General features: G+C 38.4%; 1 protein-coding gene across 3 annotated transcripts in view; it reads left to right on the top strand.

Moving 5' to 3' along the window:
• The window catches only part of LOC124156092 (arginine/serine-rich coiled-coil protein 2), a 31,059-nt gene that overhangs the window by 7,480 nt on the left and 7,853 nt on the right, over positions 1-15,726 (top strand). For 2 of the 3 annotated variants that reach the window (XM_046530412.1, XM_046530413.1), the window contains one exon: positions 4,337-4,686. In XM_046530412.1, the coding sequence (XP_046386368.1) occupies positions 4,337-4,686 (350 nt within the window). The remainder of the gene's footprint in view (positions 1-4,336; positions 4,687-15,726) is intronic. The other variant, XM_046530414.1, reaches the window with a different exon arrangement.

Raw genomic sequence — 15,726 nt, 5'->3', positions numbered from 1 at the left:
TTCATGAGGTTTCTTTTGTTTGGAGTACCCTCAAGTAATCAGCAATGAATGGCTTGCCTCTACAAAATGAGGTATGCTTTTTTTTGTTTTTACGTACCACTACACCATAAATCAGAACTCAAAATCACAGCGAGAGGGTGGTGGGATTCAACAAAAGGGTACAGTAAAACCTCTTTTCTATGAACCCCCGTCCGGAAAAATTTAAGGAAACCCCCTATTTCAAAGTCATCGGCCCAGTCTCGGACCTGTCCAATGGACAATGCAAGCAAAAATCCTCCTGTTACAAACCTCCCCAATAACCAGAACTCTAATGAATTATTGAGAGAAAAACGTAGTTATTTGCATGTACCTGTAATTTTTTCTATCTATATTTATGTAATACGCAGGAAGTAGAACTGTGTCTTTACTGTTCTGCTCCAAGCTTCAAAGGATTCACTTCCGTGACCTACGTAGGGGAGGGTGTGGAGGAAACTTGACACTCTGGCTCGGTGAAGGCCATGGTTAACTCTGATGGTTCCCACCATAAGAAACGTGCAAGGATAAGCCAAAGCTCCACTCCGTGCATCTCTGTTTATTGCTTAGCTGCATGCGACTCTGTCTATTGCTTTGCTCTGCACTACTCCGTCTATTGCTTCACTCTGTGGGGCTCCATCTATTGCTCCTCCTTCCATTACTGGATGAACAGCGAGAAGGCATGGATTCAAATATTACCTGGGGGGTGTTTCAGAGTCTCCCTTTCCGAGCGGATCGGGAGACTTGACGCAGATTCTACGTCACTTACTATCGGCCAGGCAATCCGTGTGTTTCAGACTGGTATCTATCGACTCAAGGCCGGCTTTCCGATCGGACAGAAGTCGAGTGAGCTAGAGGTGCCTGAAACTCATTCCGTTTGGGAATGGTGATATGTTATAATGCTGTTTTTTATTAAGTATTTGGCTCTAATAAAGTAATACCACTTTATTTCATGAGTGCTGATATATGTGAATATTTTGATAGAGTAATATAAGTGTAAGTGACTTTAATTCTCGTGTAAATTCGACGATAAATGAGCAGACTATCACTGTGGGTGCAAGTTTGTTTGCATTGTTATTTGGACGAGTAATTTGGCAAAAAGAATGTGAAACAAGTTGGAATGCATGGCATAATGACTTACAAATATGCAGGTAGCATAATGCATTGAATACGTGTCCGTGGGTTTGGAAGTATAACAATTTGTCTAATTTGATATGTTTGTGTGCGGGACTTGGCATCGTAGTTACAACGAAATTAGACGTGGTTATGTACCTAATTCAGTTGATTTCATGGTGTACATTCTAAATATTCGTTTTAATATGGAATATTAGTTAAAGCGTAACGGGAATAGCCGCAATAACAACTATATGGAAGCACCCTCACACCATCTTGTCCTATATAGTCTACAAATTTCGTCACCCCTCCAATGAGTGGCAGGGTGGCGCAGTGGGTTAGGACAGTAGGTAGTGAGGCAAAGGTTAAGTGTTCAAATCCCTTTCGCAGCAAATACAGTGGAACTTGGTTAGTACGTTTCTGAAGGGACCACGAAAAATGAACGTACTAACCAGGAAAACGTACTAACGAGGAAAGTAAATAATAGCAGTCGGGGTTATTGCAATCAGTGAAAAAGTCGTCATAATTACAATTACTATCGGTAGTTCTCATAGGATCGCCTTCCTGAACTCTTTTCACATTTAAAATCAAGAAAATGAGCGCTACCATGAAAAACAATACCATGTGAATAAAAATCGCAATTTTTCATGGACATCCCGGAGACGATTTCATGACTACGGCGTCTATCTCCCGTGATTTATCCTATATATATTTACAGAACGAGGACGAGTGAAGCTCAGACAAGCGAAGACAAGTCATTTTTCTTTCTCACAGCGTACTCGGAGAATATAACAACAACCCGGAGTAAGTCAACTGGTTTTTTAAACATCATAAAAATTGGGCAAAATTATATTGACTTTCAAATTACGGCAACAGCCGTAGACATTCGCTTCTGGAATGATACCATTTCGATTGTAAAATCGATCGATATATCGACTGATGACACGCAGGATTATTAGATTACGACGTAATTACAAGAAAATTTTATATTAAACAGTTGAAATTTACTTTCAAAATTTGTCTAATGTCGTCTGCTTTCGTTCCGAGATCAATTATTTTTAAGCTAAGCTTCGCGTGGAGATCCTGAGGATCGTCTGCTCCCGCAACAGTAGTCAAGTAAATACGCACGACGTCGAGTTTATGGAGCAGTACTGCTTTAGATAATGTGGGAATTGTCTAATACCGTTAAGACTCATTTCTTTATCATGCTAACTCGTGCAATAGCAACAATTGCCCATTCACGAACTTTGTGCGCAGCAGTGGGCACTCCCAAGCGCTCCAAAGGCAACAGAAGGTGAGGAGCTCGGGGTGGGGAAAATTGGGGCTTCTTATTGGTTGTAGTTTTTCATAGTCAGACATTCCCGAAAAATGGCCGCATTTTATTTTTCATCACGTCACAAGAATTCAGAAATGCATTTGGATAAATTACGGTAGAAGAAAGAGATGTGGAATGAATGGAAGAATGTTAATGGCTAATAATAATAAATTAAATCATGAATTCAGACGTTTGCGACCCTTAAGAAGACACTAGAGAACGAATTGCGGGTTGCGTCACGGCAAGCAATTGAGCGTACTAACCAGGAAAGCGCAATTTTTTCAAACGTACTAACCAAATTCTTTTACCTGTATTTTGTTCAGATGGTACCGGGACCGAGGAAAACCGCCGTACTAAGGAGGAAAACGTACTAAGGAGGAACGTACTAACCAAGTTCCACTGTATTTTTTTTCTCTTTTGAATTATCGCATACTGGAATATAATTTAGGAGATGTATTTAAAGGTGCAACAATAGGGACTGTATGTCATTTTCATACCTAATAAAATGGTGTTATAACAATAATCGAGTACGTGCAAAACAGATAGCAAATTAACCACATTATTGTGTGTTATTTTAATGTACATAACTTGAGCCATTACTAATAATGGACACTATTCAACCTAATTTAATCGCTGTATTTCCTTCCAGCGTACCTCCACTTTCACGGAAAATTTGTAAGGCGTTTAGGGCATATCATGAAGGCCATAATATCATTTATGATGGTCAATATTCATATTTGATTGAGATACTGAATGAAAATATGACAATTTGGTTAAAAAATTGAGTAAGTAAACCATATGTTGTTGGAAAAAATGATGGATTTCGTGACTACCTGTAGTTTAGTTCTTAAGAACAATCAACTATGTTCTCACAGGAATGAAAGAACAAACTCGTTCAAAATTTTCCTTCCATCCCGATATTTGCTCAAAACGACAGGATATTGCATTTAAAAAACTACCGACGAATAATTCTAAAATAATTTTACCCGGCAACAACGTCAATTATGTGACAATGTATCAATTACCTCTTATTTATGCCCGTATATACCTTTCGCCTCGCTTGTGAAGTGTCAAACCTTGCAGGAGATTATTTTCGCTCCTCAATTGTCTCTTGAAAATAGTGACGTTTTCTCGTTTCCCGTTTAGGATGACTGTTAACGTCATACCAAAAGCGGAACGCTTTCCGATAGTATATGTGAAATGCACGGAAGACGAGCGTAGGATAGGTTCCCGGTCGACTTGGAATGAATCCGTTTCCGACGCCACCAATCCTATGAGACTCTGAAATACCCCCCTGTTGTACTTGTGGATAGTACTGCATTTTGACGCAAAGGAACAGGTGAATGCAGATTGATAATCACGCATTGATAGCCATGGTATTTGAGATTAAATAGTAAAAATTGATTATCATTGCCATAGGAAGGGTTTTTAAGGTGAATAGCGTAACATTGGTAACATTGAAAAATTTTCTCGACTTGCATTGTAAATCAAACGGAACAATTGGGAACCCCCATAAGATGTGACCCGCATATCAACTCCATAAAATGAAGTCCCCTACATCAAAGTCGTGGTTTTTCCGGACCCAACAAATTCATTGTCTGGAGGTCTTACGGTGGAGGTTTTACCTTATTTTATTGGTATGGAACTGTAAAAAAATCAGGTTTGCAAATCATTATCTGATGATTATCTTGTAATTTAATACATATCTGCCACAGATATGTTCTCCTGGTTGAGGAAATTAGGTGGTGTGGGGTTTTTTAAATGCCATTCCCTTTTTCTGATATCGTAGCCTTCTTTATTCTTCTGTTAATTTGTGTATACCGGTTCATAAAAGCTGTCTGTGAATTTGCTTTTTTTTCTAATGTGGCATGTTTTAATTTTTTGTAACTCTTATAGACATCATTCAGATAGGAGACGCTCTCGTTCAAGAAGTCCTCATCATCATCGCCATCATCATGGACATCACGATGATGATCGTCGCTCCAAAAGAAGTCGAGGAAGGTCTCCGTCCAAGACTCAATCAGGTGATGAATCTCGAACATCCGAAGCTAAGAAAGCCACTGCTGTCTCTCGTGCTGTGGCTGCTGCCGCAGCTAACATTGCTGCTGCAGTTGCTGCCACAGAGGCAGCGCAGTCTTCTTCTGTCTCTTCCTCTTCATCCTCAAAGAATGAAGCAGGCTCTCTGTCAAATAGTGAAGTAGGGGAAGATGGGAACCAGTCTATTATTACAAAGACCAGTCAACAAGGTAGGTGAACCTGGGTTGCTGAGATTCCTGGTTAGCATGGCAAGTAGGGCTGGATTGTTTGATGTACAAGAACGTTTGCGTAGTGTTTATATTGTTAGGTTTTGAAAGTTTTATTTGTTCGTGATGTAGTTGATATGTTAAAACTCTACTAAGTGGGGTTCATTTTGTTACTCAGGATAGCAATTATAATAAATGATAATTTAGGAAGTTTAGTACAGGTACTCCTGTGTAGTTGCACCTCATAAAAGTTGTACACTTTTGAGAGCTAATCAGTTTTTAGCTATGTCTATAGGGTGCAGAAGTTATGAGATATTTATCATAGTCTTTTGTTAAGAAACATTTAGATCATCTATTTGCTACTTCCTCAGCAAAACTGACTACGCCTTATTGTTAAAAATTTATGCACTGTTAAGTTTTAGTGAAACTTATTTTACTGTCCATTTATGAAGGAGGAGTAACACATTCAGAAAGAACTTCTTTTTGCATTTCCAGTGAAAATAAAAATTTTTTGTAAGTCACTTGGGAGCATTCAGCACATTTGGTGGTGTTCTTGCCACTAAGCATATGAGATTTTGCAAATTTCTCTTTCGCTGTTCTTTATGGGGAACTCTCCATGCCATTTTTGTTGGTGTTATGCTTCTGTGGAAGTTAGTAATTTAAAAAAATCCAGAATTGATCATCCAACGTCTTTAAGATAAATATTTTAACATGGTATTACTACAATGCTTCTAATCTTGCTGACAGATTTTTTCCTTGACGATAGACTCTCAGGTTTGAAGGACAACAAAATGTTGTTGCTTATTTAATGAAAATAGAAGTCCATATGAACTAGTTCTGATGATCCCTGGAAAATCACTAGTACATGAGCAAATTTGGTGTATTTAAAAAAAATCCATTTTCTACCATTTTCTAGTTATTGCAGCTCGACAAGTAGAAAATGTGGCTCGATATGCAATTTTATTTGTCCTATTGTATATGCATCAATATTTTATTATTGATTCAAGAAATAACTACGATTTAATAATAATGAAATAGCGCCTAGCAAATATTTCTCATTAGTTGGCTATAGTGGTGCAGGGGGCTTACCCTGATAGTTATGCATCATAGGAAAATTGACTGATCAGAGTACAAGCGTGAATACGAGTACTCGCTATAGCTGATTGTTTCCTTATGTTTTTCCATTTGGACCAACCAACAAAATAATGTTACTCGCATGAGAGCTGCCTTGCTATTGACATTACTTCTTCTGTACTAGTGGACTTCTTTTGTACTAGTGTCAATTTTCTTTTGTAACTTGGTCATTTTATTTAGAGTACTCCAATCCTTATTAGTTGACTATGGCCTCTTGCTCTGTTGGACAAAAATAAGGTTATATGTCACTGAACTTATACCTTCTGCCCTAGAATCTTTTTCGAAATTTGAAAATTTTGAATGCTCTTATCTCTGAAATTTTGTAAATCGAACGTGTGTAGAAAGAGGACTAACTGTACATCCAATTTACGAGTGGTTATGAGTGGGTCACCATGACTCCACAAGAATGAAGTTTCTTATATGATGTTTGTAAACTGAATAAAGATCCATAATTGATGCTATTGGGAGCAGTACATGAGGAGAACTTAAGCATGGTGCGATTAGGAAAACTTAATGTAGTAAATATCCACCTAAATGCTGTTGTTTATGCGTGGAACTTCATAATAAAGTTCATTTTGTAACTGCCGGGACCGGGACTGAGGTTTGTAATCTCGTAAAAATGAAAATTTCGTAATAACGTTTCTTTTACTATAGCTTGGATAGGGCTTTTCATCGGGACCAACGATATGCTTTGTAATAACGAGAACTTCGTAACAATGTTGTTCGTATTAACAAGAGTCTACTGTAATGCATTATAAGTTCTATTCAGTCTACTCCCCTCTATTTGATCCCGTCTATCCATTCTTCATCCTGGGGAATTCTTTCCCTGCTACTCTAAAGAACCTCCAATTGCAGCAGCAAGATTAACACATTTGAATTGTAGACTCCTGAAGGAATAACGTTTAGTCAAGGATGCACCCAAGTTAATGGTGGATGGCAATATTTGGTGGAACGGTGTAACAGGAAACGTAGTTGCAGATTCGCTAATATTTTAGGTTCCACAAATTTTTTATTGGAGAAGTTACCCCTCTGTCATGGTCACCTGAGGTTATGGAAGGAATTTTTCCTCACATACGGCCATATTCTGTCATTTATCTTTTAATTCTGAAAGTGTATCTCCCTAAGCATGGTGGAAGGAAGAAGTGAGAAAATAAGCTAGTTGCTCAGCATTAAGGTCATTCTATATTTAGGGGCAAATGATAAGGTGTGGTGGAAACTCAGTCTTGCAATGGCTGCCACCCTCGTGTGTGGTAATGATCAGAAGAATATGTCGCTCATGTTACACCCTGTGGGCTCAGACTCTAGAGCAACCCAGTTCATGGACTTAGCAATCTTTAGTTGTTACGACATGCAAGTGGTTGAGTTTTCCAGCTGCTGATTTTGAAAGTGGATACTCAAATGCATGGTTTTGAGAGGATAAATACTCCGTACTCTAATGTCTTGTAAGGTATGTTTGACTGTGGGAGGAGCTTCCACATCAGTTTGATTCCTGTGGGATGACTTCAAAAGTTTTCTCAGTCAATTCAGATGTTACTCTATTCCATTTTGCTTTCCAATTCCCAGTTTATTTTATAGGTATAAGTTTTAGAAAAATCACTTTGACATCTCTGCTGTGCACTTCATTATAGGTTGCACAGTAGATGGTAGACTGCACTGTTGTGGGGTTTTCAGCAAATTGTGTCACCTTACTTGGTCGATCTGAAAGCTCCTGATTGGTGGTCAGGTGTGTTACAGGCCAATTACACCACCAAGCCATCTTATCAGAGCAAACTTCAGGATAGGTTTTACAGAACAAGGCGTTGATGTCTTAAGTCTCTGTGGCACATGTGATGGAACTCTTGCTAACTAAGCTACTGTTGGAGAAATAAACCCTACTTAGTCGCTATTCTGCAATGACAAATTTCAAAGCACAGCATAAAACAAGTGATTTTGTATGCAGTCACGCTCACAGGTGCAAAGTTATATACTCCAAGGATGAAGTTTGCCATGAAAAAATGTTTGGCTTAATAGCTTCTTCAAGGTCTGAGCACTGGTACCTTCATAGTATACCTTCAAGGTAACAAGTTCAGAGACATAGCAAATTGGCTATTCCAAATGTGCAAACCTGCATTTAATTTTTGAATTAAAACTTGAACAACAGGTTTCTTAAGACCAGTGCTGAAGCAATATGTCGGGGTTAACATTTAGGCAGGTGCGAATGTAATTCCCGCTCTTTCTCAGTGACCTGGCAAGGGTAGACTTCTTCCTGAAACCAGTCCCTGACTGGGTGAAAGACATAGGTACACCCTGTTTATATTTCGCATGTATCAACCTCGATCGGAACCACGGCACCTTTACACGTCTAAAAGTCACCATCGTAACTCAGTGCAGCCCTTGCTGTGGAATTGTGTCAGATAACAACTGGCGACGTGACTGTGTGAGGGAATTGAAATACTGGAAATTAAGAAGCAAAAGAATATTAATGTTTTCATGTGCTAACACTAAAGCTAGACTGAACTGTGAGTAAAACTTTAAAGAATGTAGGATTGGTTATGAGAATCTGTCCAAAATTTAACAATATTCATGCGATTAGGACAGTAGATTTATCACTTTGCTACGTTTCAAATAAGAATAAACTTAGTTGTTAACTGGTCACTTGATTATAATATTGACTCAATCTGGCTTGAACGTGACCAAAATAAATTTCTCAAATTAAATAATTATGATCTAGAAATCTCACTGTCCGATTACAACACTTCATATCTTCAATCCCTTGCCAATTTGAATACCCTTGCACGACATACGATCCTCCAGCAATGCCCTATTCCTCTATAAAATTATCAATTCTTATTTAAATTGTTCCTATCTCCTTAATTAGTAAATTTAAATGGATCCATCATAACTATACAAATCCTCACCTGCTTGCTTTTAATTACCATAGAGCAAATTATGCCTTCAATTACCAGGTATTCAGAATGATGAGGTGAAACTAAAACTAGTCATAACTATCTGTGAAGCCTTTAAGAATCTAGGACTCCTCGTAGGAATACAGTGGAAGCCCCTTACAACGAGTACGGGATATAGCGACAAGCTCGAATTAGCGACAGCTACCCAAGGAACCATTTTAAACCCTATGATTTAAATGTAAAATAAATTCGTATTAGCGATAATGGCTCGATTCCTCTCTTGCGCCATTCGTAATTACGACAGGTTGACTTTTTGACCACGTGCCACATCTCTGGAATTCAATGCTTTTAAAACGGCATTTTTTCCGCCAACGTCGACGTCCACATGTTCCATATTCTCCTATTCTTCTTTCCATAATAAATTTCTCGAGTACACATTTCATTGCTCTTTTGTCATCTCCCTCCCGCGCCTCTGCAGTGAGATTAAAAATTATTCCGCCCGTCTGCTTGCACCATGGCTGGTAAACGCAAGTCCTTGGATTTAAAAACTAAAATGAGAATTATTGCAGATTGTGAAAGTGGAGAGTGTTCAAAGAGTGAAATAGCGAGGCGATTTGGAATTAATACATCGACATTGTTCACTATTTTAAAGAAAAAAGAACAAATTCGTTCGGCAGTGCTTAAAGAAGGGCGTCCAAGCACCCAAAAACACCTGCGGCCCGGAGAGCATCCGCAGCTAGAAACTGCTCTTTTCTCGTGGTTTTGCCAGCAAAGAGCCGCAGGGATTCCTATCACCGGCCCAATGATGAAGGCTGAAGCTGAGTATTTGTGTGAGAGGCTTGGTGAAGACAATTTTAAGTGCTCGGATGGATGGTTTGCACGATTTAAAAATAGGAAGGGGATATCCCTTCACAAACTATCCGGTGAATCATCAATTGTTGATGTTAATGCTGTGGAAGGCTGGGCTCCGGTCCTTAAAGACTATTTGGACAATTACAGCCCCTGTGATATTTACAACGCGGATGAGACGGGCATATATTTTTAACCTTCTCCCGGACAAAACTCTCGCCACTCGAACGGACCCCTGCAAAGGAGGGAAGAAAAGTAAAGACCGCGTAACTGTTCTTTTATGCGCCAATATGGATGGTTCGGATAAGTTAAAACCGTTCGTGGTGGGGAAATCCGCCCATTCCCTATGTTTTAAGGGAGTTAAAACTCTCCCTTGCACTTACGAAGCAAATAAAAATGCTTGGATGACGGCTGCTATCTTCACGCAGTGGTTATGAGCGTTTGATGCCAGGATTGGTGAAAGGAATAAAATAGTACTATTATTCATTGACAATTGCCCAGCCCACCCACCAATAGAACTAAGAAACGTTAAAATTGTGTTATTGCCGCCTAACACTACGAGCGTTCTTCAGTTCCAGTCAGCATTCCTATCAAAAAGTGTGCGCTACTCCCGCTAGAGGTCTTTACATCCGCTGATATTGCATCTGATTGCATGAATCTCTACGAAACATAAATATTGCTAACAGACAGACAAAGAGTGGACTTCATTTATCATTTGTCCTTCTATTTATTTGAAACAGTATTTCACCCTTTCCACCGAAGATAATTGATATGACTAATATGCTTTTAGATGCCGTAATGCTGTTCGGTTTCATGATTCCGATGGCATTTGAGTCGGCTGATTTGAAACACGATAGTAAACCATTCATACAGGCAGACTTGAAGCATAAGAAGATTACTTCCACCTTCATTCCGCCGTAAACCTGAAAAAGATAGAATTGCAATGCTCATGTGGAACCCTAAAATTTTATCACGCTCCTTTTGTCACCCAATTGCAGCAGTCACCCATCATTTTCATTACTACTCGGAAAGATAGAAGGTATGAATTTTTGAACAGATTCCGAAGTTTTAGCATTTAATAGTCTGATGCATAGCCATAACTGGTAGTTATGACATGTATATTTGGAGCATCCAAGAAATAAGGATAATAACAGCTCATAATGCACAGTTCAGTACGAGTGAGTCTGAAGCTGGGACTTTTAAAATCGACGTCTTAATGCCTCGGCTTATAGCATCCTGCATAATTACATATGATTTGATCATAGATTGCATGTGAATATGATCATTAGTGAATTAAATGTTCAAAATAATGATTTAAAACGGCTATCATGCTGCAATTTTCGCCTGTCAGCAGAAACAGCCGTGGTGACGCCTGATGAGTGATTTTTTTGTGACGATGAGATTGCCTTCGGTAACAACGACAACTCACTATAGCGACAGATTTCTCTGTTCCCAACAGCTGTCGTTATAAGGGGCTTCCACTGTATATCAAAAAATTTAAGAATATTCTCGCATCAAAGACCATACATATTGCTCTTATTATTTAACTAGAAAAGGCTTAGATTTCCTAAACTCGGGGCAAGATATTGGTTTCTCCATGTCTTCATCTAAACGTTATAGTTATTTGTGGCGAATTTCATCGTGAAATCCTGTATACAACTATTTTAATTGGTTTATACTATATACGTATATGTTTGTTATTTTCCATCATCTGTGAAGTATAATGTAAGGATATATGGTTATGGGTTAACCTGTAAATAAAAAAATACATAAAACTGGTTTAGTATAGAATATCTGATATCATTTGCTAAATAGAACATCAGAAAAAACTCCCCCTATGTCCTTCCATTTCCTGCTCAATAATGCCCTCAATCGTTGCTATATATCTTTGATATACAACAGACTCCCTATTGTTCGGCTGGAGTTTATCTGGGTTGTGGATTATCTGTGCATGATTTTCACTCTTGCTTAATTTTTTCTGCGATCTTTATAAAAAAATAAAATCGGACGCAAAATCATTGGAATTGCTGCATTAATGCGAGGATGCACTGGGCTTATTATTTCCTTCATAGAATCCTAGATAGAATCCCCTTCGTAAAACGGAAGCGATCGCGGGCTGGCTGCATTCACAGGAGCACCGTGTTCTTGTTTTCCAAGCCTCGCAATGCGTGCCCGGGCTCCTTGATCACGGATACAAGTCCTGCGGCAGTTGCAACCCAGGCAACTTGTGCGAGATGTGACTACGTGGTGTGGTGCCTAACAGTGTAGTTTCTGACATCGAGCAGTGGTCCTTGAAGCATTCGTGCAAACCACTTTTCTGTATCTGTGATCACTCAGCCACCAATTTTTGGTTTTCGAAATCAGGCCTTACATGGAGCATTAGTAATACAAGTACAGCCATATTATCATCACGAAAAAGATCGCGAATTGGCGAAGAAAGCTCTCATTGAGTCCGGGAAGCACTCTAAAATAACAGAATAACTGCATGAGTAATAACATATTGTTTATTTCACATAAATTATGAACATTGAGAGACATTTAAGTGAAAGTTTGGTTTATCCGTGTTTTCTGATTATTCGTGCCGTCTCTCCCCATCATTAGCCCGGATAATCAGGAGTGTACTGTACTAGAGTTATACTCGCAAAGTGGGAAAGAATTGTGCAAGCATCGATCTTCATTTCCTAACTCTTTTCTCGGCGCACTAGCGCTAACCATGGTAAGTTCGGCAGGGTTAGGTACTAAGGCCTACCATGGTAACTCTGCACGTTTACACGACGTTTTGAGGTTACGCGGGTATGGATTGAGGTCGATACGTGCGTAGTGTACGGGGTAATCCTTGCTCTGTGTGTTTGGATGGAAAAACACCAAAGTTGAGGAAACCAATGGGAAATGTTAGGTTTGACTATGCACTAAGGATGAAATTTTCCATGAATAAGTCATTTGGCTCCGCTAGGATTTTTTCGTGGTGAATTTCATACTTTGTGGCAATAACTTAGCACCCATGCATGTAGCTTTGTACAAAGTTACTTATTTCATGCATTGCTGTGACAATAAAGCTAATAGGCTTGGGGAGTTAGCATGACTGAATGGGACTGAATTTCCCTGGCCCTTGTCAAGGATTTTTTTTGTCTGATTGGCTAGGATTAAGTTACGTTCCAAGAAACTTTCCCTCCACTCACAACCTCTTGCGTCAGCCCCTCTCCCTCACCTGCAAAGATATCAGGAACAAATTATAGCTTTGTAGACATTCAGCTGAGTTTTTCTGAGCCATTCAATTGGTACAGTTGTGTTTTTGCAAACTAGGTGCTTTGATTTTTATAGACACAAAATAAACGTTTTACGCCTGTATTTGGTTCAATTATTTTTTTCTATTACCTGTAAAATGGATTGCCCCGATTACTGTCTAGTTTGTTTATGTACACACTTAGCTCTGAAGAGTTATGTCATGACATGGAGCATGTACCATTGCTGAGACTTATTTGTTTTGATGTGTCCATTTTCACATCCAAGAATCATAGGCCATTCTTTGGTACATTACCAATCACTTCTTATAACCAGATTCTTTTTATGCTGCACTTCCCTTGAACAGGAATAGACTGTAGTTGAAATGAATGTTAGGTGACATGGAATGCTAGCAAATGCCACAGTGAACTAAATTTTTTGAAATAATATTGTCTCAGAAGTACAAATTACTTTCTGCCTTGAGGCCATCTATGAGTGTGCCATGTCAGGAGGTAGCATGCGAGGTTGTAATATCAATATTGATACATGTGTCATTGAAGAAGATTTTCAACCTAGATTTTCTAACCGATGGCTTCGGAATTCCAAGATACCAATTTGTTCATGTGATAGAGACTCTCCAATCCCTCATGCTGTGAAATTCATGTCGAAAAATAAAATCTTAGGCACCATATGTATGAGTGGCACTTTTTCCAATGAGTACGAGAGAAAATTTAATTTACAAGTTAGTGGGGATATTATTATGAAAAGTATTTAAACCTGATGAATACACTTCATAATTAGATGTCTTCTATTTCCTTCAGTTAAGGAAACTAAATTATTGGCCGTATATTTCTTTGGACTTGATTGAGGTTTTGATGCTTTGGCATCTTAGTGCATGTGTGTGTTGGTGATATTGTTAATATATTGTGTGTCTCTTTGCCTTTTTTGAATGCATTAATCTTTGAAAATAGTCTTTTTGTCTCATTAATTTGGTAATTTTTATTTTTTTTTGCATAAGTACGATGCAAAGAAGGATGTATAGGAAGGTTCAGCATGTGAGCATTCTTATAAGTATTTATGTTCCCTAACAGGAAAAGTTGACAACTGGGATACAGAAGTCACAACTTCATACTGAATTGGTAATGCCTTTAAACTGTCCCCCTGCAGTGGAGAACAGTAACCATTCTGGGCTTAGAGGAAGGGGTTTTGAACTGCAAAGGGACTTATATGATTGGTTATATATACACAAGTCTCAGCCTCCATGCAAGGGAGAATTCTTTAGGGAATTGAGTTATGAAGTATTCTGAAGCTGTAATTTCCTTAAAAGAAGGCATTTTTGTGTGCACTGCTGGGTAGAACATGTTAGAATACAATTGGAAAGCCATTTTGTCGCCAGTCAGCGAGTGGGGCAAGCCAGTATGTAATAATTATTCACTGAACTGTGTTATAAACTATTCTGAAGCCATCATTTCCTGAACAGAAGGCGTTATTAATGTGTGCACTGCTGAGTAGAACATTTCAATGCCAGAACTGAAATTGAAAAGCCATTTTTTCATTACCATTAAATGCGCCTATTAATATATTTGGGATTCCCTTGGCAATCATTTTAGGCTCTCGCACTAGGGACAGGTAGGTGAGGAAGCAAAGGCTGTGTCCAATCACTTAATCTCAATATGCAAAGAATAGAAGAGCTAGCATAACCCTCTTCCTTAAACATTTCGCATGGATTGCATATCCTTTTTGTTATTTTTTTTGCAAATCCTAATGGATCTTTGAGTGGTGGGAAAGGCATTGAAGCATTCATTTTACTATCTTTAAAACTGATTCAACTTGTCTACTAATATTGATGAGCTATTGTAGATTATAGGCTATTTGTCCGTGGGTAAACTCTTATCAGGGTTCCTACCAGGCTAATTTTTCCATAATGGTCAACGTTTCAGTGCTAAAATGTGTTTGAATATTGACTGTGATTTTATGATAGGTTACGAATGTGACACACTGCCCAGAATATAGAAGACTGAAATGTTATTTACTTTATTCATAATACTTTTCTTTAAGATGGGTTAAGATAGCAGCCCACAGTTGGACAATTTGTACCAAAATAGTGTCAATTTGACGTCAAGTTAGGACAAACGCTGCCAGGTGGTGAATTTTCTTTCATTCTGGGACTGAACAGCAGGTTTTAAAATGTTTTCAGCTTAATGTTGCTTTATTTCTTCATAAAGCCGTAACCAATCTAGAGTGGAGGCAATGTTGCAGTGTTATTATCAATCCATGAATAATTTTGCTGCTTTGGAACCGATTAATTTAGATTAACCTATTGTAGATGAGAAATTATTTTTGAGCATTGTAAACTAAAGGTTTCAGATCCAGTGAGTTCTTTTGCATTACCTACAACTCGTCAGATCTTTTTTCATCATAATTGTGAAGCTGAGCTCAACTAAGGCATCACTGGATAACATGGACCGCTGAAGAAGCCACTGAAGGCATAAGATAATTTATCCCATACTTTCAATTCTTGTGAAGGTGTTTGTCCTTGTAAAATGTCAGTATTGCATAATGGCATCATTAAACATTACTACCTGTGCATCAAAAGTGCTTAATCAGGAGAATCGTCACCTTGAATTGGTTGAGAAGACAGTGACACTCATTCAGATTTAGGGCAGGTAAGAATGAGCAAAATGTAGGGCATCTAAATTCGAGGGAATCGCCTCGGCTAAGTGTTGTACAGTCTCATCCTTGTGCTTCATTATTTTTACTTGGGCTTTCCAGTTGAAAATTCAATGATTTATTACTATACTTCTTGTAGTTAATGTTTAGTTTTTAGAGACAGCATCTCAATGGTGACAGAAGTTTTAATGTTTTCATCATTAGCCATGGAACTACGGATATCAAGCATTTACTTTTTAGTCCTCTCATTTATATGTTACTTGCAGATTATCAGAATAAAATT

This window comes from Ischnura elegans, chromosome 3, assembly GCF_921293095.1.
Source record: "Ischnura elegans chromosome 3, ioIscEleg1.1, whole genome shotgun sequence".
Classification (NCBI taxonomy): domain Eukaryota; kingdom Metazoa; phylum Arthropoda; class Insecta; order Odonata; family Coenagrionidae; genus Ischnura; species Ischnura elegans.
The sequence above is the reverse complement of the archived record's forward strand: the minus strand, read 5'-3'. Positions and strand labels throughout refer to the sequence as shown.